General features: G+C 39.0%; 1 protein-coding gene across 4 annotated transcripts in view; it reads right to left on the bottom strand.

Annotated features, from left to right (window-relative positions):
* Positions 1–27,954, bottom strand: part of LOC124162481 (Down syndrome cell adhesion molecule-like protein Dscam2) — a 690,555-nt gene that overhangs the window by 325,425 nt on the left and 337,176 nt on the right. For all 4 annotated transcript variants that reach the window (XM_046539031.1, XM_046539045.1, XM_046539048.1 and 1 more), the window contains exon 2: positions 4,393–4,446. In XM_046539031.1, coding sequence (XP_046394987.1) covers positions 4,393–4,446 — 54 coding nt within the window. The remainder of the gene's footprint in view (positions 1–4,392; positions 4,447–27,954) is intronic.

Raw genomic sequence — 27,954 nt, 5'->3', positions numbered from 1 at the left:
CTCATCGAGACGGCAAAATTTAATTAGTCAGGAGTGTCGTTTAAGAGTACTTGAGCCTAGAAAACGATTCTGTGCGGCGAAAGAGAGGTACACTTCTCTAATATCGAAGCTCAAAAAGGCAATTTATTCTTTTATAAAGTATTGAGAAAATTTTTTTTAACATTTTTATTTTTCTCACACTCTGAGTTTGAACAAAAAGTTATTTGAATGATGGGAGGGAAAGCGTTGTATATAAAATTAGTGTAGGATTGCTAGAGGAGTTTTAGTGGATAGCGGATAATTAAATATTATAAGGTCAAAGGCTTTTCCGGCGAACCATTTAAACGAATTCTTCCCGGGTTCCGTGCCGGTTCAAATTATTCGTAGCTGACGTTTCGATGCTTGACCCAGGCATCAAAACATCAATCAAGAGCACTTTGACCCGATGGAGAATCCGAGAATGATTCCTTCAGAAAAGGAAATGATTGCGCTCTGATAAGCGAATTAAAACTATTTTCAGCCACATGTAAAACTTTCAAGATAGGAATTCATAAATTTTTAAGAAATATATCACGACTTCGCGGTACATGCGAAGGGAGCGATTCTGGAATGGCCCTTCGAAACACGAGAGATAAAGGGGGAAAATAGCGGTGCCGTATGGGATAGTTCACAGAAACAGTTGGTGCGTGTAGAAGGGCATTCGGGAGGGCAGAGAAAGGGAGAGAGAAAGGAAAGGAGAGAGAGAGATGGAGAGAGAGAGAGATAAAAATTTAGGAAACTGAGGGTAACTTGGGAATGAAAAGAAAAGTCCTCCACTTCCTTTACCAGCGCTAAGGGATTCAATAAGCAGAAAAACGAGCGGTCTTGAGTAGAGATGGGAGAAGAGGAGGATTGGGGAAAGGGACAGAATAAAAAAAAAGGTAAGGCCTCGAGATGCTGAGGGGAAGGAAGCATGGGGGAGTGGGCGAGTGATTGTTGGTGAGGAAGGCAAAAACTTCCACCGCTTCTTCATTTGTCGATATTGTGGCCTGGCGGCCTCTTTCTTTTCTTCACCTTTACTATCTCTCTACTTACGTTCACATGAGTTTCAGTTCACATGTGATTCGCCTTGGTGAGGGCATGTGGATTAAGATATTCACAGGGTTCTGCTGAGATCGCAGGAAAAGAGGACGTATGTAAAGAAACGGCCGTCACTTCAGCAGCTTGAGGGCCTCTTTTAGAATATGAACGTGAACTTTAATATTCATAGACAAATATACTCTAGAGGAACGTAAATGAGTTCATTCATGTAGAGAATCAGTAGCAATCACCCCTTTGGTGCGATTTTGAAAAACCCGGTATTATGATTCAAAGAAAATTTGCCGAAAAATTGTAATCTTGCTTGATTTCATCTAATTGAAACTAAAGACCAATTTTTTGGATCTTTCCCATCATTTAAATAAACTCGATCACCACCACCAGATGTCGCAAAATGATGCTTTATCACGAAATTTGTAGTTTGCACTTCTGATTTACAAAAAAGGATATTCTGTGATATTTTCCGAATTCTCATCTATGCCATTAATCTATTTCCATTAAATAAACAATTATAAACTCTCGGAAACTTTAGGTGCATGTTTGAAGTTAAAATATGTTGAATTAAAATGTAATCCTTGGGTGGAAAAGATACGTAGAAAAAAATTAAATAGCTTCTTTCTAGACTATTCTTTTTTATCCTCTGTTCTCCAGGATATCTTGTATGCAAATAAATATGGGTAAAGACATGACAAAAAACGCAAATTTTAAGGAATGAATGCACTAAAATGTGCAGTTGAGAATTCATTTAGCATTTATTCGTCTTTTGATTTACATCCTTTAACTCTTTCAAATCTTCCAGCTATGTAAGATGAACTAAATATTTTTAATCAGAGAGTATTAAGATAAGAATAAATACTAGCGGGAAATCAAGCGGTTTTATGAGGGGTATGAAATATAAAAGGTAAATAATAGAGAGGAAAATAAGGTTTGAAAGACAAAAAGTATCAAGAACTAGGAGTGCCACATTTATTGTTTCCGAAGCCGAGAAAATTGTAAAATTGCGGAGTGCATGGCAATCATTTTCATTCTAGAAAACCTAATTCTTCATTCATATGTATCAAAATTACCCGGAGGAAGGTGCATGAGTAACTGTAATGCACAATTTTCTTAATGCAATAACCACAAATTAATGACTTAGTGAATTAGAGACTTGCCCCCACAGAGTCACCGTGTATTTGAAGCGAAATATAATTTGTCCTGACCGGGATACGAACGTAGGTCTCCTGAATTAGAAACAGGCCTTTATTAAAGCCAATTGCAAAAGCCCAGGTATACTAAATTCTGCCTTTAGCCTCGGGAATAAATATGAATGATAAATAGAAATGTGGCACTATGCTGACAATCATGCCACATGGCTGCGCTCTATTTCTAGAAACGTGATTTATCCACTAAATAAGGCATAAATCCGAGGAAACTGTGCTAATTTAGCTCATGTGGTAGAGCACCTGATGAATTTGAGAGACCCGGTTTCGGACTCCTGACAAGGCAAATGTTAGAAAAATTGTTGCAATGCAATGAGAACATAGAACAAAGATAACCTAACAACTAATTTTCCATCAATACTTTACAATGTAGGGGTGGCCTTGACGGATTTCTCCGCTCAATCAACTTATACGGAAGTCCTTATGCACTCACGTACTACTTTTCTTTTAATTTCTTTATTTAACGCTCTACATACCTCACCCGAGACACTAGTTTGCCGTTTTAACCATCATTAAAATCTCACAACGTGAAACGTTTGCTCCCAGGAACCTTTACGTCAGTAGCTTAAGAGCATAATGAAGCTACTGATTAATTACAAAAAATACTTCAGTTATTAACCAATATTTTACTTAATTATTTATTTAACCAACGATAAATTTGAATCCATAGTTTCTAAAATTGTAGTGTACGCCTTATCAGCCTGGTAAATGATGAATCACATGGCATGAGCTCTGGTTATAGAATGACGGAGAGGCAGAATGAAGCTATTATAAAAGAGAGGAATAAGGCAAAAAATTTGAAAAAATAGCGTAGAAAAGGAGAGCCTAATGGAATAAAGGAAGTTTCGCGATGGAGCTGGAAAATGATGAGTTTTATATTTTATTTCTGTTGAATAATTATCGATCCCTTTGTGCGCGAACGCAGACTTGCTGAAAAATTTATGCATGGCGTTCGGAAACTAATTTAAATTTAAATTTCGGCCTTGTGAACATAAAAACAAAATTGCATCCTCCAAAATACATCCTCTCTCAAAGTAGGGATCATAATAACATTTAAAAAAACAAATTTATGCATAAATGTGAGCGGACACGGTATATTTTATTCACCTACCGCCGAATAACAATAACGCGTGCACTTTAGACATTAAGCTAACTAAAATTCGATTGGATGCTAGCGTTGAAGTCCAAATTTGGTTTTCACCGGCCGTAACGATATCCCTTGTATACCGTTAAGTGGGATGAAATTTAAATTTTTTTCTCCAATTTTGCAATGGAAGCCATGCATAAATTACATTATAAACATTTTTTTGTCATACCTTAAAGCTACACTACCAAGGATTATTGAATAACTAAATACACAGATACGAGAGTCATGAGCTAAAATTAAACGAAGGAACAAACAATGATGATCCACCATTTTTAAATGTTCGTTTCACTTAATTTCATCGTTTCATTCCACAAAGTCCACTAAAGTGTAAATACCGTAAAGTTATGCTTAAATTCAGTGATATAAAATAAAAGTATTTTTATTTCATTGAATCAAAAAGATCAAATGATTTTATGATAATTTAAAAGTAAAATAAGCTAAGCCTTCGTGGACCCAAGTATCCATTTGAAGTAGTTCAACACGAAACTCACACCAAAAATTTACTTTTTCATATATTTAGTCAAGGTATTTTTAGCATTGTATTAAAACTGAAGATCTAAAAAAAATACTTCTAAGTTGATAAAGGTTGTGCTCAATAAGAAAAAAAGACCTTAAAAATCTATTGATAAAGACTCACGGTAGATAATGGATGAGAAAAAACCTACGCTATTAATAACACTCATTAAATGATAAAAGGCCATTTTGAAAAAAAAATTAAATAACCTTTCAGCGTATATCGCCCTTGCCGACGTTTGGGTGATACTGATATTCTAACTATAACGCGAAAAGTATTCATGAAAAAATTAGACGACATCCAATTTGGTGATGAACGTTCATAAAAGAAAGTCCTGACGTATGTTTATGGGCACAAATGCCAATATAACGAAGCATTTTGCAAAAACAAAATAAAGCCGAAAATCAAATCATACAAGAACTCCGCCAAGCTGAAATAAAGGAAAAATAAATATATAAATCCGCCGAACTCACCTAAACAGCTTTTAGCGCCAAGCCAATTTTTTCCTCCACGATGTCCATCACTACCTGCAATGGCAAAAAAAAAAACCTTTTTAAATTTCCATTCTCGGTGCAGCCAATGAAGGAACACGGGGAGAACTGATGCATGGGGCCCGGTTATGAAATAAGCCCCAGCATGGCTGGTTATTAAAGGGAGCGTTTGCCGGCGTTCCCGTGCCTTAAGGTTACCATCCGCTACGCTTGGCCCTCGGGGTACGAGCCGTGTGCCTCCGCTCCGGATCATGGCCTTCGCCGATGAGAGCAGTTTTATTTTATTTTTCCCATTTCCCAGTGAATTCCGACATTTTTTTCCATTCCCGCGGAACATCGGCGACCCAGAACAGGATTTTATTTTTAAATCCCTTTCTCAGTCGAATATTTTCATGGGGGCATTCCTTTATTACGCGGAAAATGGAGGAAGGGGAAAACCTTGAAATAAATGACATCAATTTGGCGTTATTTGAAGGGAGAGAGAAAAAAAAACGGGAAACAATCCTCCTCCGCGATGATATACATTTACGATTGGGAGAAAAAAGATAAAATTCTCGATAAATAACATAGCCGTGCGAAAGAGGTTTCTCCACGGTCAGCACAAGAGACAGCCAACCGTCGGGCTTCAGGTCAGAAATTATAGGTGTTGCGGAAAGTTTAATTTTAGAGCCATACACCATCCGTACGTAACGATATATCTTCTCCTCGGGTCATCTTGCGGAAGAAATATGGCCGCGGTAAAAGGGCACGAACATCCCAGGCCCGTGCGGCTCCGCGAGGGAGACGGCATGCCTCGGAAATATTAGCTGTAAATCCAATCCGGATCTTCGATCGTGCAACAAATTACTCCTGAGAGTTCCGACCATCCCCAAGGACTTGCGCCAGCTTGCGAGGTTATAAAAGAGAGCGAAGAAGGAGAAATAACGCAATGAAATACCCCACAGCGCGGAGGATCGAAATATAAAACTCGTCGACAAATAAATTATCGATTCAATAACTAAATAATTTTGGTGTTCCCTGTGCAACCATGGATTTATATTGTTTATATTTATACTTAAATTCAGTTTTTAATTATTATCGATGTCTGTATAATTTCTGGAATGAAGTTTCTCTGCTAAGAACTCGGTGGTCCAGCAAGAAAGAGCTTAGTCGCAGATCAATGGATCCCAGGTTCAAATGTGTACGAAGCCATTTGGAGTCCTCAACAGTGGCGCCGACTCCATGGGGCCTGAGGGGGCCCGAGCCCCCTCAAAGATTCGTTTGGGGGGGGCGGAGCCCCCTCAATAATTCAAGAAAATAATTAAGTTATAATATGCTTTGTGAAATCGCATAAATATATTTGTTATTTTTATTTCCCATGTTTGACGATAGTTACCTTTTAAAAACAATTCAACATTGTATTAAAACAAATAATTATAAGGTTAAGTAGGTTGACTGAATCAAGTGGTGTGAATCATGGTAGTGTTTCGGTGCTGCGACACACTTTGAATTTAACCTCTTCCCGGGGCAAGACCTCCGATATCCCCCCTAATATTTTTTATAAGTCGGCGCCCCTGGTCCTCAATGCAAAGTCCCTAAATGTAAGGTGGCTAACTAAAGGGGACGCACCGTCCCAACATGAATATGTGATATTCATGCGCCTGACTTATTCCGGAAAGCCTTACCCTGACCTATTCAGAGCTTTCTCCGCGTTGAAGTACTGTGGGTGCATTACTAAAAATTGCTTACATTAATTGAGACCTGAAGCTATGCATCCAAACTGACAAATAACATTTGGCATTGGAGGAAAGAGATTGCAAATGTCAGCCTGCGATAGTTGACATGAAAGTATCATACATTGTTATGGAAAGGACTTGAAAATGACTCCTTTCAATAACCCTTTGCATATTTTCGTCGTAATCTAATCAGAGTTAACCTATGCTGAGGCTCAAAGTGAGATAAGAGCGTGGTAATATAATCCTCCGCCAAAATTAGATCGTGCCTTTTATCTTGGAAATGTCAGCGATAAATTTTAATTTAATTAAAAGACTGAGGCAAAAATTGATAAATAGTAGGGAAGAAGCGAATTAGGCGGCAGAAATATTGAAAAATTTAGAATTTTCGTTAAATTCGTATTACATCTTTTGATAGGCGAAATTGATTTTCGGGATGATAAGTTATTTCGAAACTCCATAATTTTTTAAATGACAGACGTCTGCAGGGGTCACAGATAGCTTGAATAACTGAATGGCCAAAATCAACTAAATATACAGGACTTTTCATCTTTGCCATATCTCCAATGCAGGCGGTCATAAAACTTAGTTCCAGGTTTAAATTCCACATGTAAGCACTACTTCACCTGAAAGAAGTAATTGCAATAAAGGTCTAATATGAAAACTCGATCTTAATAAACTGACAATATTTTAAGGCCTAAAAGACATACGATTTGACAACAATGCAAGGTGATGATTGGAGAAGATTGGAATGAAAGAGAGGAGTACAGTATAGAACAAATGAACACATAATCAACAAATTACAGTAAAGTCTTGTAAAGCCTATTCGGGCTATGTTGTAATTTCTCTCTTGGTTCCTCTGTTAGCAATTCATTGCTACAACGAAAACTGAATTCATCGGAAATTTAGTTGGTGCCTTCTATTTTTTGTCACTCTATCTTAAAGATGTTAGTTTTGGGTGATAACATCCTTCCTACTTTCATTTAGAACTTATAATTGGTTGGTTTTTTCGTGGAAGTCCTTGTCGGAAATCGAAAAGTAAAAAATACAGACTTTATTTACCTTCGAGACGGCAATTTGATGAGAAAGAGAACTGAGGGCGACAGAGAAGTCTACGAAATTGTGGGGAGGAAACATTTGAAATGTATAAATATAGGGAGCGGGAGGATTTCAAAGTTTATAAAAAATCGAGTCTAAATGGAAATGTATTTCGTGGAATTGCAGCTCACAAGACAATGTTTATGTTGTGAGAAGAGGTTTTAAAGCTAAAAAAAACTTCTCTACGTGGATTTTTTACGCAAACTCGGACGTTTTTTTTTGTCCTCACTTGACCTTTGAGAATGAAGAGAGGGAGTAAATGCGAAAAGAAAAGCATTGGGAACGGAATATTAAGAAGATCTAAGTAGCTAGCGTTGTATAGAAAGCGGATTTGTACAGGAAAATCGAATTTAATGCTTCCATCCGAGGGGGTTAGAACCTATAAAGAAGGTATTTAGTTAGATCATTATAGGCAGTTAGTTTACACTTCATCATTAAAATATTCTATCGGCTTAGGTTAGATTAATTGGGACGTTTTGTGAGTTGGCTCAGCTTGCCCGTAAAGGACCACTCACGAAACCAATGGACCTTTTCGCGATAAGTTCCAATCGCTTTCATTCCATCAAAAACTCCCACAGGTACTGTTCCTTTCCCTGAACCGTAATGTTATGGTATTTGGAGGAGGCGACCGACAGCTGAGGTCATTTCCGCCATGAGGGAAGGGTAGGTAATGAAGGGTGGAGGGAAACCTAGCGTCGGCATTAGCCTGCTCTTAACGAAAGGCGCCAAGGGGACCACGACTTAACGTCCCATCTGATGGACGGAGTGTTGTACTTGAAATGTCCTCCACACAACATTCAAGTAGGGATCGAGCAGTTTCTTAAAATTCTCTGCCGTCGCTGGAATTTGAACCCGAGCCAACGGGCTGGGAAGCCAACTTCCCAGTCACCTTCCCAACCTGATCCCTTGATGTAAAATAAATTATACTACTTCGTACTTATGCGTAGGTAAATGTACAAACTCTTAACGCTCTAACAATCTTAAAAACATACTGGGTACCTACATTGTCCTCCACACAACACTCAAGCAGGGATCGGGCAGTCTCTGAAAATTCTCTGCCGCTGCCGGGATTTGAACCCGGGCCCACCGGGTGGGAAGCCAACACTCTAGCAACCACACCAACCCGATCCCCTTCCTTTCCCTCCCTCGCTTTCTGAACAGTCTTCATTCTAACACAGATATTAACATACTCTCCCCACTAATTACTCATTGCATTCAAACACTCCGTGCCCTTCGTTTCTTATCTAAAAGTTTCCTGTACCCATCCACCATGTCTAGCAGTTCTTCGTACCTCATTCTATCCACCCACATTACTTTATTCATTCTTCTCCCCACCTGCTTCTCGAGGGCCTCCAGTCTTTTTCGTCCATCCGCCAAAGTGCCCACGTTACGGTACCGCAAAGCCACCGTCACGCACATTCCAGATCTGACTCTTCACTTGCCATTTCTCTACATGTACTCTTACGTAACGATCCGCTCATTAGCTCTATCCTATTCATGAATTCAATTTCCTTCACGTACGCAATTCTTTCCCTGATGCCCTTACCGATGATTCCGTTTTCCACCGATATGCTGCCCAAACGGTTGAATTGCTCCACCTGCTCAATTTTGTGGCAAACTCCTTTCATCTCAAGCATCATATTCCTAGCTCGCGATGCTTTAAAAAACGGCATATTTTTTCTATTTGCGATTAATATTCATGTTCCTCCACTGTTTTATCATTCTCCGAACCGTTTGTCTAACGCATATATATTGGAACTAGTAGCGCCGGCTAGCTAATCAATGCCTGGTTATCCGTGTACCTCACTCATTTGAAAATAATCCCCAAGTTTTAATTCTTGCCCCACGCCTCCCTTGCCATATCCCCAACGTACAAATTAAAAAGGGGAATAGAAAGAAAGAAAGCCAGGAAAAACAAAAAGTTTTGCATTCTGATCAGCGTTATAAATCGTTGTCAGCGTACTCCTTTTTTCTTTGCGTCGTAAAAGTATCCTACGCAAATCCATTTTGCGAGAAAGTTAGGATTAAAAAGTTCCGAAGCATTGAATTAAGCTTATTGTTAACTAAATATTTATTAAGAAATTTTTGGGATTAAAGCTTCACTCTTTGGATCAATTTTCCTCGTTTGACCAACGGCGATTATCGTGGAGGGAATAGATAAGCTCATTTTTATATAACGAGAAGCCACAGAACGTCATTTCATCCCGTCACGGTGAAAATAAGATTTTCTCGCTTCGTACAACGCTGGTACGGAGAAGAATAAGAAGAGTGATGATGGCAAAATGAGTAATGGAATGAAACGGGAGATCAAGATAAAAATACAAAGTATGACCTCCTGGGGAGCGAATTTGGTTACTGGGACAGAATGAAAATTCTGCTGATTGTCTGAAGGGGAGCAAGGTTGTCTGGGAAGGGAAAACGAATGGTCGCGCACCATGGGAACAAGAGAAAGGCGGGAGGGAATCGAGGAGTGAAATTGAGGAGGAAGAGTTGCAGGGAGTGAGGGATGATGGTGGCTCTCCTCCCTCGAATGAAACAGAGGTCGAATAAGACGTAACTTACCCTCTCTATGACCGTCTTTTGTCTTTTTTGGCAACGTACTACTTGTTTCAAAGTTAAACTATCATCCAGAAAATCTCAGAGTGTACAGAACAAAGGGGGATCAAGGTATCTGAGCAGATAGATTACTTGGCTGCTGATCAATGGGTCTCCGGTTCATATCCCGGGAGAAGCCTTCGGATACCCCCAGGGGCGCCGACTTATAAAAAATATTGGGGGGGCCTATATCGGAGGTCTTGCCCAGGGAAGAGGTCAGATTTAAAGTGTGTCGCAGCACCGAAACACTATCATGATTCACAAAATTTGTTTTCAATTAACCTGCTTATCCTTATAATTATTTGTTTTAACACATTGTTGAATTTATTTTAAAAGGTAACTATCGTCAAACATGGGAAATAAAAATTACCAATATATTTTTGTGATTTCACAAAGCATAATATTACTTAATTATTTTCTTGAATTATTGAGGGGGCTGCGCCCCCCCAAACGAATCTTTGAGGGGGCTCGAGCCCCCTCAGGCCCCATTAGGTCGGCGCCACTGGTCATACTCCCAAACAAAATCCTCACAGTGCGAGGTGACCCAGGGAAGGAACGAACCGATCTGTCCTAAACGTGAGATGTTCGCACGTCTGTGGCTTAATCAGAGGCGAGCTCTACTCCCACCTATTAAAACCAGCCATCTAGTTGTATCACTGAGCGAGTGAGCGAGTTTTCTGAAATAGTATTTTTTTTTTAATGCATGTGAATTAATACTGAGGTATAAATTGTTATTTTTGAGTAAAAAGAATAAATAATAAAGAAAAAAGTATAATGTGTGACCAGTGCTAAGTCTTTTCTCTCACGGAACGTACTCTTAAGGAATAACGGTATTGACCAGTGTGACTATTTTAAGCAACAAAACTCGACAAACAGATTCAAATGTTGCCATGCATGTTTTAAGAAGTTCGAAATCATGAGAATTCGCAGAAATGGTGACTCGAACACCAATTTTGAAGGTTGCCTTCTATATTTTAAGCCATCTATTTGTATCTCGTTCATTCCCATTTGATATATTCTTCTATTTTCACAGCTCATGTTTCTCAACCGATTTGTCCTGTCTCAATGTTGAAATATATTCACATGGCTCTCTTATTTCTAGTGGAGCTCCGCATAGCATCCTTCGCTCCTTTTTTATAGATTTACAAATTTCCTCGTTTCTATTGTATTCTGTTATAATTTCTTGTTTACTGAGCATTGCCAGCACGATATTTATTCACTACCATCCTCTACTACTCTATGTTCTTGACAAATGATATTATATGTGCCAGGTGGGTGAATTACGATAGGTTACATTAGATGGTGTTGGTTAATTTCTCTTTAACCAACAATTTATATACACCTAAATGCTATTGTTCAAAATCGAAGACTGTAAAGTGATTATAGCATTACATACAGGCATAAGAACAATGAAGTATTTTTCTCCTTCAAGAGAAAAAGGCCCTAAATTACGGGATTATACTATTCTGGTAAAATTTAATAGAGAAAATCAGCCACTTTCGTCTAGTAAGGGTATACGGAAACAGTTGCAAAAATCTCAGATTATTAAAAAAATAATATTATCATTCCAAAAAAATTGGGCATTAACAAATTTGATTCCCGAATCTATTTCGTATCACTTCATACCATCAAGGGATCCTAGTAAGCTTCTGTTGGAAAATATTTTTCTATTCCTGATCACATATTACGAAAGGAAAAAAGCGCTAAAAACCTACAGCGGGGAGGCGACAATTTCCAAAACTATGCCCGAAAAAAATGAACGCCTGAATAACTGTAACAGTTAGACAAAGTCTAACCGACCATAACACATACGGGAGTGCGCGGGCAACATGTTTCCCGATGGTGTCACAAAAATGGTCACCCGGCAACAGAATTTCATGTTATGTTCGCCGGTAAGGAAACGAAGGGGCAGAGCGAGCAGGGAAGCGCGGGAGAGGACGAGGAGAGAGGCGGTGGGACCGGAGCCTAGTGCGGAGTAGGCAGACGGGAGTGAGACTTTATTTCTAAAAAAATAATATAATCATCCAAAAAATATAGATATTTTCAAAATTTGATTCCCGAATAAATTCCATATCATCACTTCACACCCATCATGAAATCCTAGTTAGCGTCGACTGAAAACTATTTTTATCCTCCGGTAATTTATTTCAAAAGCATCATAAAAACGTTAAGAAAAAAACTGGATGGTGACATCTCCTAAATCTATGCTCGAAAAAAAAAATTGAACGCCTGAATAACTGTAGCAGTTAGACAAAGTCTAACCGACCATAACACGTACGGGGGTGTGCGGGCAACATGTTTCCCGATGATGTCACAAAAATGGTCGCCTGGCAGCGGAATTTCATGTTATGCCCGCCGGGAAGGAAATGAAGAGGGCATAGCGAGCTGGGATGCGCGGGAGAGGACGAGGAGAGAGGCGGTAGGACCGGAGCCGAGTGCGTGAGCGGGCGGTCGGCAGTGTGGCTTGTCGAGTAGGCGGAGAGAGGGAGAGAGAGAAAGAGAGAGTGGGAGGAGGTGTGTGGTTTGTTGTAGATTGCATGATTGCCCGTACCGTAATTTCCGTCATGGAACATTGCTGGAAATTGTGCGCATCACTGTTTCCGCCCGCCGAATGATCGCACCGGGAGTCACATTGTCGCCGCTCCTGCCCCCATTTCCACGAACCACCTCCCTCCCTCTCTCTCCGCCTCTCTTTCGCCAGGATGAAAACCTTCCCCCACCCCGCACTCATCTCATCCGCACTTGCCTAGCCTGTCCTCGTGGCTCTTCCTGATGGCGCACTCCCACAGATGCACACGGATTAAAGACGATGGTATATGAATGGATCGTTGGGAGGACGAAAGTGAAGCCGGTTCTTGCCGCAGATGAACATGGATGCCGCGCGTGTTTTGTTCACGGAGAGCTAACAGAACGGCACAGACTCATTGTCGAGTGGGTGCGAAAAAGTGCCAACGATATGAATTTAAATTGTGACAATGCGGTCGTTTAGAGGACAAGAGTGAAGGCTGTTCTCGCAGTTGCTCAAAATGGATGCCGTGCGTGGTTTGTTCATAGAGCTCTGATAGAACGGCTCTCACACATTTTTGTGTAGGACTAAAAAATGTGCATGATATGATTTTAAGTGACAATACAGTCATTTAGAGGATGAAAGTAAAGCCTGTACTCACAATTGCCTTCTATGAATGCTGAACATGTTATATTTGCAAATCCCTTACAGACCGCCACTAATACCTTGTTGTACAGACGTAAACTAAAAAGTGTGTCGAGTCGGATGTGGGTTGAAAATATGCTGGCATGGAACACACAGGCATTAAAGGATGAAAATGAAGCTTCTTCCCACTGTCACTCAAATGGATGCTCTATTAATTGCTTGAATAGAGCTTTAAAGGAACGAAATTCAACTCATCTCTTCATAGAATTAGAAATGCATTCACGGTGTGAATAATAGATAAAACTGAAAGCATTCTTTGGGGAGAGGAAAAAAAAGCCATAACCACTCTTATGAAATACAGATATGACACCAATTTTGTCGACAACAGTAGATGCTTGTGTTTGTTTTTCATGTTTATGGGTGTTTTGTAATAAATGAAGATGTTTTCATGTATTGTATGAAAAACGAGTAATCAACTTGAAAGAGGCGTCAATTTTGTCCATAGTGGTATCACGGAGTGACATTGTGTATTTTATTGCTGAGTCTTTTCGCGTTCAATTTAAAAAAAAGTCCACACGGTGAATAAATTCATTCGTAGAGAATGTATGCGAGTCCGTGCGAGGCTGGTATTGAACCCAATGCTCTCGGTTATGTTGCAAGGAGATAAAAAGAACGGTGAGAAAATTGCTAATTTGATATACAAGCTTCAGAAAATGATAATAAAATTTTCCAATAACTTTTATCTATGAAACTGAAAATGTTACACATTGCGTAGATAAGGGGAGGAATTTTTAGGTCTTTGGAGAAACGAAAATGAAGCATCACTTCACTTCTGGTCATCATGGAATTGTGTTCATGAAGGTCTAATAGAGTGAAACGTTGCATGGGTTCACAGCTAGTGAAGTAAAGGAATGTCCGCTCCGTGCATTAGAGTGTATGAATCATCTCTAGGTAATGCTAAGAACTCCTCCATCTACCAACTATCTTATATCCTCGAATTCAGCCTTGGAAAATGACGAAAGGGCTACATGAACCATACATATTTATGAAGACAATTGGCCCGATATCCATGATGAGTAGAAGAGAGAGGATACTTCATTTTCGTATCCCCAAAGACCTAAATATTCCTCATCTTAAGTACGCAATATGGAAAAATTTGTACCAGGATAAATACTCAAATGAGAGTATTTACTGTTTTACGAGATAAGAAATGATAAAAATTATTTAGACTCTAAAAAGGCTAAAGATTAAAGTCACATATTTCTTCACTCTATCTGCTACAATTAACTTTGGGTTAGATAATTATGATCTTCGTGTACGTCAGTAATTCCCGAACATTTAGGGGCCATAGAAATTTAGCCAAGTATTAATAGGCAGGTATTTTACGCATAGAGCAGCTGGGATCTTGACTAAGCCCAATTTTGACACGATTTCGTTCAAAAACTCTCTTTTTCAATATGCATTCGGAATAGATCCAGAGAAGCAAGCTAGTCATGAAAAATTGACTGACCCTCCGTCCCCCCAGTTCCCTCCTTGGCGCTCGGAACCCTTCACTTGTTGAAATGTCGCCGAGTCTCTGAACACGGGGTCCACCTCTCCTACCGTAGACCACTTCCCCGGGAGCCATTCTTCATTCTTACCCTTCCTACCCGTGACTATCTTTTGTTTCCCTCTCGCGCTCCGGCCGAAATTTCTCCAAATTGTTCGCCATTATCTACCGTGGTTCACTGCAAGCGCATGCTTCCAACTCTCTCTCCGTTCCAACACCCTTTCTCGTCGCCGGCTTCTGGCCATCCCGCGTCACCGGACCATTTTTTTCGCATTCCTGGTCCCAGAATCTAATTGAACCGCGTGAACGAGGCACCGGGGACCAAGCTCGAGTGAATGGGCGCCCAAATGGCCGAATCGATATCTCAAACGGACAATGGAGGCGAAATTCGTGGCGAATTTCGATCCGACGAAGCCATCAGATATTTTTTTTGCATAAATGGTGGGTAAATGCACGATTTTTGTCCCTGCACGACGGTGAACTATTTATATATTTATTAATGGCGGATGCATGAATGATATTTGTCTTTGCACGACGGTGAATTATTTATATATTTATATAATTTTGGAGCAATAAACAAAACCATGCATGCATTTTTTAGGACAGTTTCAATCGTTAAAAGGCCACTCACAGCCAATATGACAAAGCCTTACATAAATTGTTTAATGCACGAAGGAAAAACAAATGAATGAAAACGAGAATGAGACAAAAAAATACGTTCCACAAATATTTAAGTCGTGAATGGATGCAACTATGCATCCATTCACGACACGAATTATTTGATTCAAGCTAATATTTATCTTATCTGCATTGAAAAAAATAAAACTAATAAAAAAGTATTTTCCCTCAAATATGTCACCGAATAACATAATACAACGCATATGGAAAGGTAACAGACGAATGGATTCATTCATTATTGATAAAAAAAATTAACATTTTGCGAGCTAAAATAATTCTCTCAGTCCAAATGGCACTGAACCTGTAAGCTGCTCTATAGCCTCTAATATTCTCCACGCCATGAATTGATGCAGGATATATCGAGTAAAACAAATTCAGCATTACACCTAGAGTAATGAAAGAGACGCCGATAGTTCTAAGTCACGCATTGTGCAGAAAAAGGATATTATTCATGCAAATTTAAGTGCCTGACCGCATCTGATCATTTACATGACTAATTTAGAAAAGACGTCGGGCACAATTTTAATTAAACCCAAATTTGAAACGATTCTCGAGGAAGTGAAAACGATTTCCATCTAACCGGAGCCAGCTTCAGTTTGCCTTCGCTGAAAGGGGAATTATTTGATTCAAGTTTTAATGATTCCAGAAAGGACTCGAAAACTTTTTCAAGCATAAAAGTAAAGTCAGCTGAAATTAAAAAAAATCTATCCCTTGAATTTGTTTACCGAGGAATACCTTGGAGCGCAAATTGCTTCATGAAACTTTTAGGTGATCCGTCGTCATTTTATATTCACTGAAACTAGATAGTTATGGCAGAACGATTCCGAGGTAATTCGTCCAAACTCTTTACTTACTGTTAGAGGTGACTATGTTATGAAACTGTAATTATTTGATGTTTTATTTGATATATATACATGAAATATCTACCTTTACGATAGTATTATATGCGTTACAGGCCGATTACATGTTGTTTCAAAATATGCTTATACGTGTAATTGTAACTGCGATCATTTATGACCTCACCTGATAATATAGCTATAAGTAAAGTGTGCCATAGCTATAAGTAAAAATACATAGGATAGCCAAAAATCCTAGGTATCATTGGTAAATATATTTTGATATTTTAGTAATTGTCACCGATAGAAAAGAAAATTAACCTGGATGCGCCCAAAATATTTTTTTTGAGATTAATAATTCATATTATAGGGGAATGGTAAGGGTCTCATTTTTACTACATTCTGAAAATATTACGTTGATCGGTTGTGTAGTTTCCGAGATACAGGCTGTGACATAAATGTCACATTGGGCGGATCTGTTGTCTTTTGGTGCAAAGGAATATTTCCCCAGAAAAAGCAAATATTTTTCGCATTTGAGCTGCACTGCTCATTTAAATGATAAAAAAACACTAGAAAAAGATATTATTAATTACGTACACTATTTTTAAGCTTTTGTTTAAATTTAAAGTAAATTGTTTAAAAATTTAGCAATACTTTTCAGAGTTCCATTGCCCGCGATTCGTAAACTTTTCAATGTAAATTGTGATGTTTTAAGATGTACAAATTTTCTGGATTTTTTCAATGTTATTTCACAAATGTGGGGTATATTTAAATTTATAATGTTTATATTATAAACTTGTCAAATACACATCAAGAAAAATTATTTTAAATTTATGTAAAGTTTTCGGCAGGAGTGTTATGAAATTACAGAACCTTGAATTGACACAATCAATGGATTTGTAGAAGGTACATTTAAATAATATTTTTACATGGCTAATAAGTAAAACAGTTGAAAATGCATTTCTCAATTTTGGAAAATACATAGAATAAATATACATGTTTGAAAAATATTCTCACAACACATAAGAGTGTAATACAGTATAAAATTGAATGAAATTTGAATCAATTTGTTTCAAATATGTAAACTAAAGATTGATTTAGAGTTCAATGCCGGCGTATACGTACCATTTTGAGTGGTAAGTAGTAAAGCAATATATGTTCATATTACATGCATCGCATGCAGTGCATTTGACGGAAGCGCAATGTTCTCCAGCACGGCGACGCCATCTTTTGTTATAGTAAAACAGAGACTTATTGATGATTAGCATCGTAACATATTTCACTGTCTGCCTCTGTTGAAAATGAAGTAGTACGGCGGCTATACTTGGCTTTGCATCGATGTATGGTCAGTTGTGTTTGCACTATTACACGCTTAATTGTGACATGCAGGGACCAGATTTCGCTTGTGAACAGATTGTGAACAGCTACATCCAAAAGCCGAGGAAAAATATTCCACCACCACCACCAAAACTGATTGCCTTCCGCCGAATGAATTGCATGCAAGGATGGATACCAAAATACGCAATCATACTCCTGCCAAAAGAGAGTTTAATTAGTGGGAAAAATCCCCCTGAAACGTTCTTTGAATTTAGTGATCTACGGCATAGCTCCCACAATTTGTCTATAATGTCGGGCATTGTATTGTCTGCACAGTGAAGGTATTTACTTATCACAAGGAACCTATTCCTTTGCTTGGCTGCGGCAAGCACTGAGTTGTAAACATCACCAGAATCTTCCCCGGAGCATCGCTTGGATGGAACCTTGTTACAACCCCATAACAGTTCCTATGAACATTTTCATTTCCCCTGTACTGATACGAGGAGATGAAAAAACAATAAACGTAGTATAATTATCTGATTCTGCTGTGAGAAAAAAAAGTCATCCGAAAAAAACCATTTCAAAAATTTCTACGCATGATTTTTCCCTCAATTCAGGAAGATCTGTTTCGGGAATAACCTATATCTTACAAAAAGATCTTCCCGTCGCCAATTGGCTGCTTCTATTTTTACTTTTTTCTGTTGGAGAAGTGATGTACGCTTCGTTGACTTCGAATCTTTTGTCTTACGTGTAACTGGTACCGAAATTCTTCCGGACTTCTCTTGAAATTCATTAGTATTATCATTATCAAGCTGCAAAACAGGCTCCACTGTTACCCGAAGTTGTCTTCCCGTTAAATATTCCACAAGTCCACCAGTCTGGTCATCTGCAATGTCCTCATCAGTGACAATTGCTGCTTCTGATGGCTCAAGGTATACTGATTATACTTCGTCAAAGTCTTCGTTTTCCGGAAGCTATTTGGCTTCACACAGTGTAATATCTCAAAGCTATCGATATCCCTAATATTAAAAATTTTAATTCAAAAGTAATTACCGGAATAAAAGTTAATAAATGCAAATTTATCGATTAATTGATAAATAATAAATACTTTGGCGGGAATACGAAGGAAAAAACGTTGAAAATGCAATAAATTCTAACTAGAGCATAAAATTCGGAACTTTGAAGATTTGCATAGGGATCCGCCCAATGTGACATTTATGTCACAGTAACATTTATCTGAGTATATTAAAGAAATGGAAAGCAATACCAAACATATTAATGTATTGTTAATAATATTGTATCATTATGTTGATACATACCAAAATTTGTCGCTGTAGCGCATATAGTTAATGAAAAAATTAAATATTTACACAAAGCGAACGTCAATTTTTAGTGTCTACGGAAGGCACCTAAGTACCAGGGGTACTTAAATGATAGGTCTTCACTCTCACTTGACAATTCTTACCTTGAATTGAAGCACATAGCTTCCTCTTTCTTATAAGGTGTAAAACACAACAATATACCGTGCCCGAACGACGCAAGAGCCATTAGAGTGGAGCGATACAGGGTGTGACATTTTTGTTACATTGGGCGGATCCAGGTTAAATGGTAAGGGAATGATCGCAACAAGTGTGAGTTTTTATTCGTGTTACTGAAACTAAATAAACGAAAAACAACGCACAGTGCACTCATTATAACATTATAGAAACTAAATAAAAGTAGGGGTAATCTAGTAATAAAATTCGGTTAAAATTTAAGCCAGTGTGTCGAAATTACTATTTACATCTGTTTCTCCCCTTATTCAGGTGGATTTCCTTCCTCAGGCCTGCATTGACTTTACTTTCTTCGTCTTACACACAAACATTGCTCTCTATAATCCCTCCCACGTTGAATAATTGCTCTTGCCTCCGAATATATACTTCGTCGACAGTGATAATTTCATTCTCAGGTAATCAAATTATCTGGATAAGTGAGCAATAACCCAATTTTTATTACCTTCTATGTTAAAAAATATATTTTATTGATTTTAATTTCGGCAGCATTCTCCACACAGTGAAAGTTTAGATACTTTTGGTGATTAACAGTGAATAGTTACATTTTTCTCTAACCCACCATGAGGTTAACAAAAATTTGAGGTAGACTTCTAGCAATGAAGATCCAAAATTCAGTTATTGACGAATATATATTGTTATCTTAAATTCACCATACGGCCTGCCACAATTTTCATCTTTGTTTCACTTGATCCATCTTCTTTTAATTTCAAAAAAAATATATATATTTATAATTTTGAAATTAATGATGGCAGAAAATGCAAGTTTTTTAGCTCACACAATAAATCTCATCCTTTATTCCTTTCCCTTTATTCAGCATTAATCATTTCGAAGCACAATCCCTCCTTAGCAACACGCTGCCCATCCACACCATTTGCCTTTTATCATCTCATCCGACAATTTCCTCTCATCAACCACCGCGTCCAGCATTTCCACGTTCGCATTTCGTTGGTATGGTCTTGGGAAAAACATGTTGGGAGAGTGACCAGCAGTGGACAACAACCAAGGGGTCTGTGACCGCCCATTTAGCCACTCGAGCGTCCGCTTACATAATCCCTCGTGTCCACCACCACCACGGCCATATCCAACCCCTCCCGTTTCGCCGCGACCTTCCCACTTCGCCCTTCGTTCGTCTCTTGTTCCCTCCATCGCACGCCCTTCCCTTGTCCTTCCCTGACCCCGTACAACGTGCGCACATCCCGATGACCGTCCCAGCCCACGCCCCTCAGGGTCAGACGGTTGCGTTCCCGCATGCGTTTCCCCCGCGCCCAATTATCCACCCTCACGCACGGCACTCGTCATCTGGGAAACATCCGGCAGCAAGATGCACTCCTCGAGCATTCCGTTTCACGATTGTTTTCCGGGCGGACTTCAACCAGGAGACGACGAATATTACAAAAGAGGATCCTCGAGTCGGCCTCTAAATGCTTCGTCACCCGCCGCGCATTTAAATGTGTTTACAGAAGTCGCCAATCGCGTCGCTGACGGAAAAATTGATCCGAGCTTTACGGGGAAATAAGGTATAATTAGGGTATTCAAGCGAAATTTATATTCATCATGATTTTATTTATCTAATTCATAACTCTTAAGCCTTCTATGCGACGGAATTGGGCTTCCTTTATGCACTCACTTTTCCCGAGACTAAGAGGGAATGACAGGATTAGTTGTGAAAGAGGAGAGTAGAAATCTTGAAACTCAAGATTCCTCTTACATGAAGTATTTTTGGGATTTATACAGATTTGATTCAGTAAGATTAGTATATGGCCAACGTTTCTTTGGGCATTTTAATTTACCATGATGAAAGAAATAAGTAATCACGTAAAAATTAGCTAATAGGAGACTCGAGCGGAAGACAGCGTAAAAAGAATATGAGGATTGTGACTATTTATGATTACGAACGGCAATATTACTGCGTGAAACTTATTGAAAAAAGACCGTATCAACTTTTGGTTTCAATTCCTGGAAGGTAAAGACACTTAAGTACGTGATGCCCATGAAAAAAATAATGATTAAATCTCAGAAAATTTTACTCACTATTTTATTTATAAGTACTAATGATGGAGTGAGTGCATGCAGTTCAGCGACATTAGAAGCACAATAAGATACATCTCCAACTTGTTATTACTTGTTATTTTAAAACCTGTATCTTACATTTATATGAACGACCTAAGCTTCCAAATGTCCATTATAAACTTCTAATCACGCCCTATTTTAATTTTTATCAAAGAGAGAATGTATAGATTACCGAAATAAAAGGATTGGTAGGATTTGTTGTGTCTACTTTCCCAGTGATCTAGTTGGAACTTTTGAGCGTATTTCACGAAATTTCTTTCATGGAGGTAATTAGTATGCACTAGAATTCAAATTATTCATCTCCTACCAGAAGGATATATAAAAACTGAATCAATCTAACATAGTGTCACGCCTTTAATCCCAAAAAAGTTTACGTTTTCTCATAAATTTCCTCGTCGTATTTCGTTATGAGATAGTTTCCTTGGAAAAAATTTCCCTTTTCTGGTTTAAAGACGTTTAATACATAATGAAAACAAGACATGCTTTGTGAGGCTAAGCTGATTAGACGAGGAATAGGACCAGCCGTCACCAGTGCATCCCGTTTCGGTGCAACTCATACAGAATTTATTTCTACATCGCGTCCACCCTTTCCCCAAACTCGTAAATTCCCCGCTCGATCGTGACGCAATGCATTCAAACATAAAAAAAAGACGTGCAACCAAAGCCTGTTTTTTTTATTTTTTCCCTTTCCCTTTGTGAGATACGAGGAAAATTCCGGCCATATCGAAACTGTCATTTTCTATTTCACTCCGACTGTCCGAACGAGCGCGTTTTATTTTCACCCTTTTGTCTCCCTTTTTGGTTCCACTCGTCGGCCGTCATTCCGGAGGACAACGCGATCGTGACAATCGTTTGAAATTCGACGCCGCCGCCGGCACAGTGCCCGCTCGCGGCAGCCCTTTGTCCATCTCCCCGGGCCGCCTTTTCCTTACATTCCTCGACCCCGCCCGCCCACTCTCACATTCCCCCTTCAGTCCACGGAAGCAGTCCGACGAGGACGTCAATCCTCAGGGTTCGACATTCAGGGTCCGCTTCGGAGGACCTCCTACGCCCACTCGCCACCCTCGATCGAATTTCTCCTTATTTCTGGCTCCCTCAAGCAACGGAAATGTTCTAAGTTGAGGACTGGTGCAGCAAAAAATACATAGCGTAACGGAGACGCTTAAGCAAGGCCTTACGAATATACTCCATAAGCCCATTGCCGAAGAGCTTCTGCATACCTTTAACAATATTAACCGGCTGTAATCCCTTGCGTGCTTAAAAATCATTCTGCATCAAAAAAATGAAATCCACTAATAGTGCCTTTTTCCATTACAAAAATATCTTTCGTACTAAAATATATTCAAACCGACCACTGATACTTTAGACAATTTGTATTCTAAGAATAAGTATGGTTCTTCCTTTGCTTATTTTCTCCCTAATACAACTTACGCTTTATGGACGCATCAATATATTTTTGATTTCAGCATTCAAGAGATAAGATGAAAAGATATTCTTCGCAGAGTAAATCGACTGATAGCGTAGAACACATCAATGCTTGAGCCCGCTGTTACCTTCGGGTCATACTATGTCACCTCGGATTATAGTTGGCCCTTGACCTCTAAGATCTTGATGAAGATTGGTACAAATGTACACCTCTACATTTGAAGCGTTTACAGATAATCTGAAAACAACTGAAAAATTGACATTTTATAAAGAGCGATAGGAATTCACGAAATTCTCGTTGTCGCGTGGTACTGGAAGAAAGCAACGTATAAGGAAACCTGATGGCTTAGTTTATTCTGCAATGACGGAAAAATTCAGGAGTGTAACCGAAATATTGCTATAATTGCTAAGATGATTTATTTTAGAATAATTATAAGTATAACTATGTAAATGATTGTCATTTTTGGTAGAATTAATGCTCTTATTTTATGGATTTTACATTCCTTTATCTCTGATTATTACTTTATAATTATTATATACATTTAATGTACTTCACAAAAAATACTACAAATTTATAAAGGTATCTGTCGGTGAAATAAATCATTGTTGCTATTTTTCAGTCTCGTCCTCGTTTACCACATTACGATGGACACCACAAGTAGATTAGGGGAAGCTGTTACCATAAAGCATACCCCTTTATGTGCTACTTGCAAGTTGAAACAACGAAGCCATATAGTGCCTAATTTTCATATACTTGCAAGAGTCATTTTTACTCCATCTTTTTGTCCGTTCTTCACTATAATTCTCACAATGCCGGCCTCGGTGGCGGCAGGGTAAAGTCCTCGCCTGCCAAACAAGAGATCATGAGTTCGAGTCCCGCCTGGATAGTTTGCCCCTATCCAGGGTAAGGTTGTTCGTGCATGTGCAATTGTTAAATTTGTTGAACACCCTGATGTAATTGATGGGCCAATATATGCTGTATTCGGTGGTATTGGAATAAATAAATAAAAATAATTCTCGGCTTTCTTTTATATGCATCATTTTCAATCAGTCCAAGGGACATGCGCAAGCGATTTGTATTCCAAGGGTAATTTTCCCAGGAACTATAAAAGCTGTTTCTCTTTGTATACTTCCAAAGTAAATCCTTCCTCACAACTAAACATACACATATATACTGGTATTCTCAATGTCCATGTCCGGCTCCCTTCTTGTTCCTCGCCGTCTCCTCCAACTCCGATCCCGAATTCCCGGACACATTTTCGGAGATTCCGCGCCCTCGTAAACCACATCTCCTTCACCCCACTCCTTCTGCACCCAACGCCGCCGCCGCACCCCAACAATCGGGCTGCACCCTCCCACTCTTCCCTATTCCGTCCCGCAGTAGTTTTTTCCCTATCCCTCTCCTCCATTTCCCCACCCTCTCTTTTCCTCCTCCTCGCTCGTCTACCGAATATATGTACCCGCACGAGCCCAAAAACCATTTGCGTCATGTCCTCCCTCTTCCTTCCCGAGGTACCTTTTTCCGCGAGCCCCGAGACCCTATGGGACATAAAGTGGAACAAATGCCGAAATAGGAACGGCAATAAATGTGGATACGAGTCGGGAATGGCAAAAAGATGAAATTTAATCCGGGCGGATTGCTTAATTAAAACCTGGACCCGATCCGGCAAAGCGCAAACAGGGAGTGCCTTTGCTCCACGTGCGTTTTGAGAGAGGGGTAAAAAATAGATCCGCCGCGTGCATATTTATACAAAGGACGTAAAATTATAAATGTCGGGTAAACAGAGTGGACAATTGGAGTTGTCGGGTGTTGTGAGAGAGGGATTTTCCCGGATCGGCCTTAATTGAAGTTCATGTTTGTTCGGTGGTGGAAACGGTGAAGGAAAAAAAAGGGAGACACAATTCCTTCCGGATACACTCGTCGATCTGCCTGTGTCACTAATGGATACCGTGTTTTGGTCAAATACGGATAAGCAAGCGCAATGGATATTACACGGCTTGCACACTCTCTCTGAACAAGTCTGCAGTTGGTTGTTGCTTTGTTCCACGTCGCGAAATCCTGAACCGAATCTGGAAGACCATTGGCCAAACAGTGGAAAAAAGGAAAGTGCATGAATTAATGCAAGAGGAGAGTCAATACTGATCAATAGATGTATAGTCAAAGTTTCCAACGCCAATAGATCGCTGTACGTTATTTATCAACTCCTGGCGCTGAATTGTGCGCACTGTTTTCGAGAAAACCGTCCTCACATCATAAGATACTTCCCTCCATTTTGCATACACGAATAAATGCTCAAAAATGAGCAGCGTTCATTTCTTTTCAGTGTAAATAGTGCAGTGTACTCATTTAAGTCATATATACTATTTTTTTGCCATCCTAAGGGACTATTTTTACACCATAGCTCATTCTTTCCGGTAAAACTCTTTTGATCGACAGTATTTATCTTTTTGTTAGTGCAGGAAATGATAAAGTAGTTGAAAGATGATAGGATAATGGAAAAAAAATATGGAAATATTTCACAACTCAGAGCATAAATGCTTATTTAATCAAAATATTTCATTGAAATATATATTACCACGAAAAATTGTTTTCAAATTAAAAAACTAGGAAATATATTGACCTAATAAAAGAGAATATTGATAAACCATCATGCCCTGAAACTATAGAAAGTTATCAGAAAAGTCTCGAAGCTTTAGTGAGACTGCAATTTAATTCTTCACTTCATTTGATGACTCGGCATCAGGAATTTCATGTTCATTAAATCCGTTCCCGGAATCTCGACTAGCGCTTTTCATTACAGAGGAGAGTGCTTCAATACAAATTGAACATAAGGCACTGAGATGAGTTCGCTACTAGTACAAATGAAATGAGTATCCAACTTGAGAAATGGGAATGTACAAAGCTAAGGATTGGTGCAGCAAAAGATGCAATGCGTAGTGCAGACGAACCTAAGCCTAACGAATATACTCCTTATAAGCCAAGCACCGAGAGCTTAAGCATACCCATACAAATATAAACCGCTAGTAATCCCTTGCTTGCGTACAAATAATTTCGTATGCAAAATATTAAACGCACTCCTATTGCGTTTTGTCCATTACGAAAAATCCCTCTTATACTATTTCATTCATACCGATCCACATTTCATCCATGCGACCACCGATCCTTTCGACAATTTGTATTCTAAGAATAAGTATGTTTCTTTGTTTACTACCTGCCTAGTGGAACTTCAGTCAGAGAAAACGAAACAATATTTTTCGTTGAGTAAATGGACTGATAATATAGAACACATCAGCCTAAAAAGACGATCCATGGTTTTTCATCAGAAAATGCATTCTATGAACAACTTCTTCTATTTTTACATGAAGAGTTCAACACAAAATAAATTGAATTCGGATTTAACGTTGAATTAAAGAATTTGTATAAAATTTACAGTAAATTAAATTCGTTAAAACTGCTGTTAAATCCTCGTTTTATCATTTTTCAGAGAACAGCTATTTTTAACACTTTTAGCTTCTTACTCAAAGATTTTCTGGCAAAACTTCCATTGATACAACCTCAAATACACCACTCTATTGTTGAAAGCGATGTCGTATAACTAGCCCCTAAAATGAAGCTAAAATGTTATAAAAATAAATTGTAAAGGTATTATTTTTTCACTTTCAGTCGAAGACAAAATTAGTTCATAGCGTTATTTTCATTTCTGATAAATTGTAAAGAAAATGTAGAAATAATTGAAGATGTATTATTTGCTTGTACGGAAATACCACTGTTTAGTACCTAAACGATGATTGACCTTCCTCCGTCGTATGAAAATCACTTGCTCATAAACAGTCGACGGTGACCCAGTGTTTACCGCAGGGATAGATTGCAAATTATGTTTTTTTTTCGCCACCTAACGATGATTTTCCCGAAACCTCCTCCGCCTTCCCATTAAATCCCAGTTGATTGCCAGCGTCTCTCTCTCCCCTCTCGCTCACTCTCTCATTAGTGTACGAGTTAGACGAATTCTTCCTAGGCAGCCCTCAAGTTCTGGAGCTTTAGCAAATTTCCGCCCTAATTCTTCCCAAACAGACACTGAGGGGAGGAGAGTAAGGGGAGGGGAAGAGGGAAAACTATCGCTTTTTCGTATCGACTACGCGCATATCCGACAGGGTCCCTCTTTCCCATGTGCCCTGTAATATCCCCGCAAGCCCCGTCCCATACGAGCTAAATGCACTCTACCCCACCTCCCCTTATGCGCCTTTCATTCTACGAGACGGGAACTTCGCTCTAGACCAGACAACTACCCACCCAACCTCATTCTCAAAGGATTCCCCTTTTGTGTCACTTTGTCGCCGACTTGCAAGGGAGGGATAAGGAGGAAGTGAACCTTTATGCATAGTTCGCAAACTCGAGCGCCAGATCGGCGCTATTAGTGCCATGAACATTATGAGGTATTTCAAGGTGACACATGAATGTGTCCTCCGTCCACGTGGTGGTTATGGGAAGTGAGCGGAAAAAAAAGATTGCCAACAACTTCGCCGTGTAGCCTTCGTGTCGAGGGTTCTGGAGTCGGCAATCGTCTAATTACCGTGGACTTCGCGGAACTCGATATGAGTGAGTGGTACGTAGTTGGAGGCTAAAATGACCGTAGCAGTGTTTAAAAAGGATTTATCACACGCTGCAAAGAGAATGCCTGGTAAATGTTTGCAAAAAAATCATAAAGTAAGGGAGATATTTTCTCTAAATAGAGACCTTTTCTTTTTCAAGCGTATAAAACTGCAACTTCCATAGAGTTAGATAAAATTTCATTCTACACGCCTTGTCGCAAATATTATTATTCGAAAATTGCTTACTATGCATTTATTATAAAGATATTTTTCCATAATGGTACCAATGCAATTCATCTAACCATCATCTGACAGAAAAGCTGGCAAGTTCTGCCTGCAAATAGTAAGAGCGTAAATGAGTACTACTACTGATGTTATCTTACGGTTAGGTTTTAAAGTTTTAATGAACAACTAGCTTATTTACACGTGAACTAAGAGTTAAGAGCACGTTTTGTGCGTTTAATGTTTAATTGTCTTTCCCTGGGATATATCTTTATTGCTCTCCTTCGTAATTATTTTTCGTGATATATTTTCTAATGTCCACAAAATTCTCATTTTCCAACGACCTAAACGACTATCCTGATGCAAATTATATGATTCATAATTTGTATATTTTAGACAAAGCAACGCATTTATTCTCATAAAGTTCTCTTTTGATTTAAGTAAACCGGGACTAGCCACGGTGATAATTTTACGGAGTCACCCGCTATGCACAAATTGTGCGACAAATCCGGGATTCCGGTAAAGGTGAATGATTTTTTTTCTTGGTGGATTTTTCGCACAAGATCTCTTTTGATTGTAAAACGGAAACTCTTGGCCGATTTCCATATTATTAAGAAGTATTCATGAAAAAAGTTGAGGACCTAAAATATGTATTTTAGGCATATATGACGGGGTCAGTATTACTCCACAACGAAAGCACTGTTTTTCTCTTGCAACACAGTTTTCTGTTTTGCTTTTGAAACATACT

The sequence above is a fragment of the Ischnura elegans genome, chromosome 1 (genome assembly GCF_921293095.1).
Source record: "Ischnura elegans chromosome 1, ioIscEleg1.1, whole genome shotgun sequence".
Taxonomy (NCBI): Eukaryota; Metazoa; Arthropoda; class Insecta; order Odonata; family Coenagrionidae; genus Ischnura; species Ischnura elegans.
Note: the sequence above shows the minus strand (reverse complement) of the source record. Positions and strands in the feature narration are given on the sequence as shown.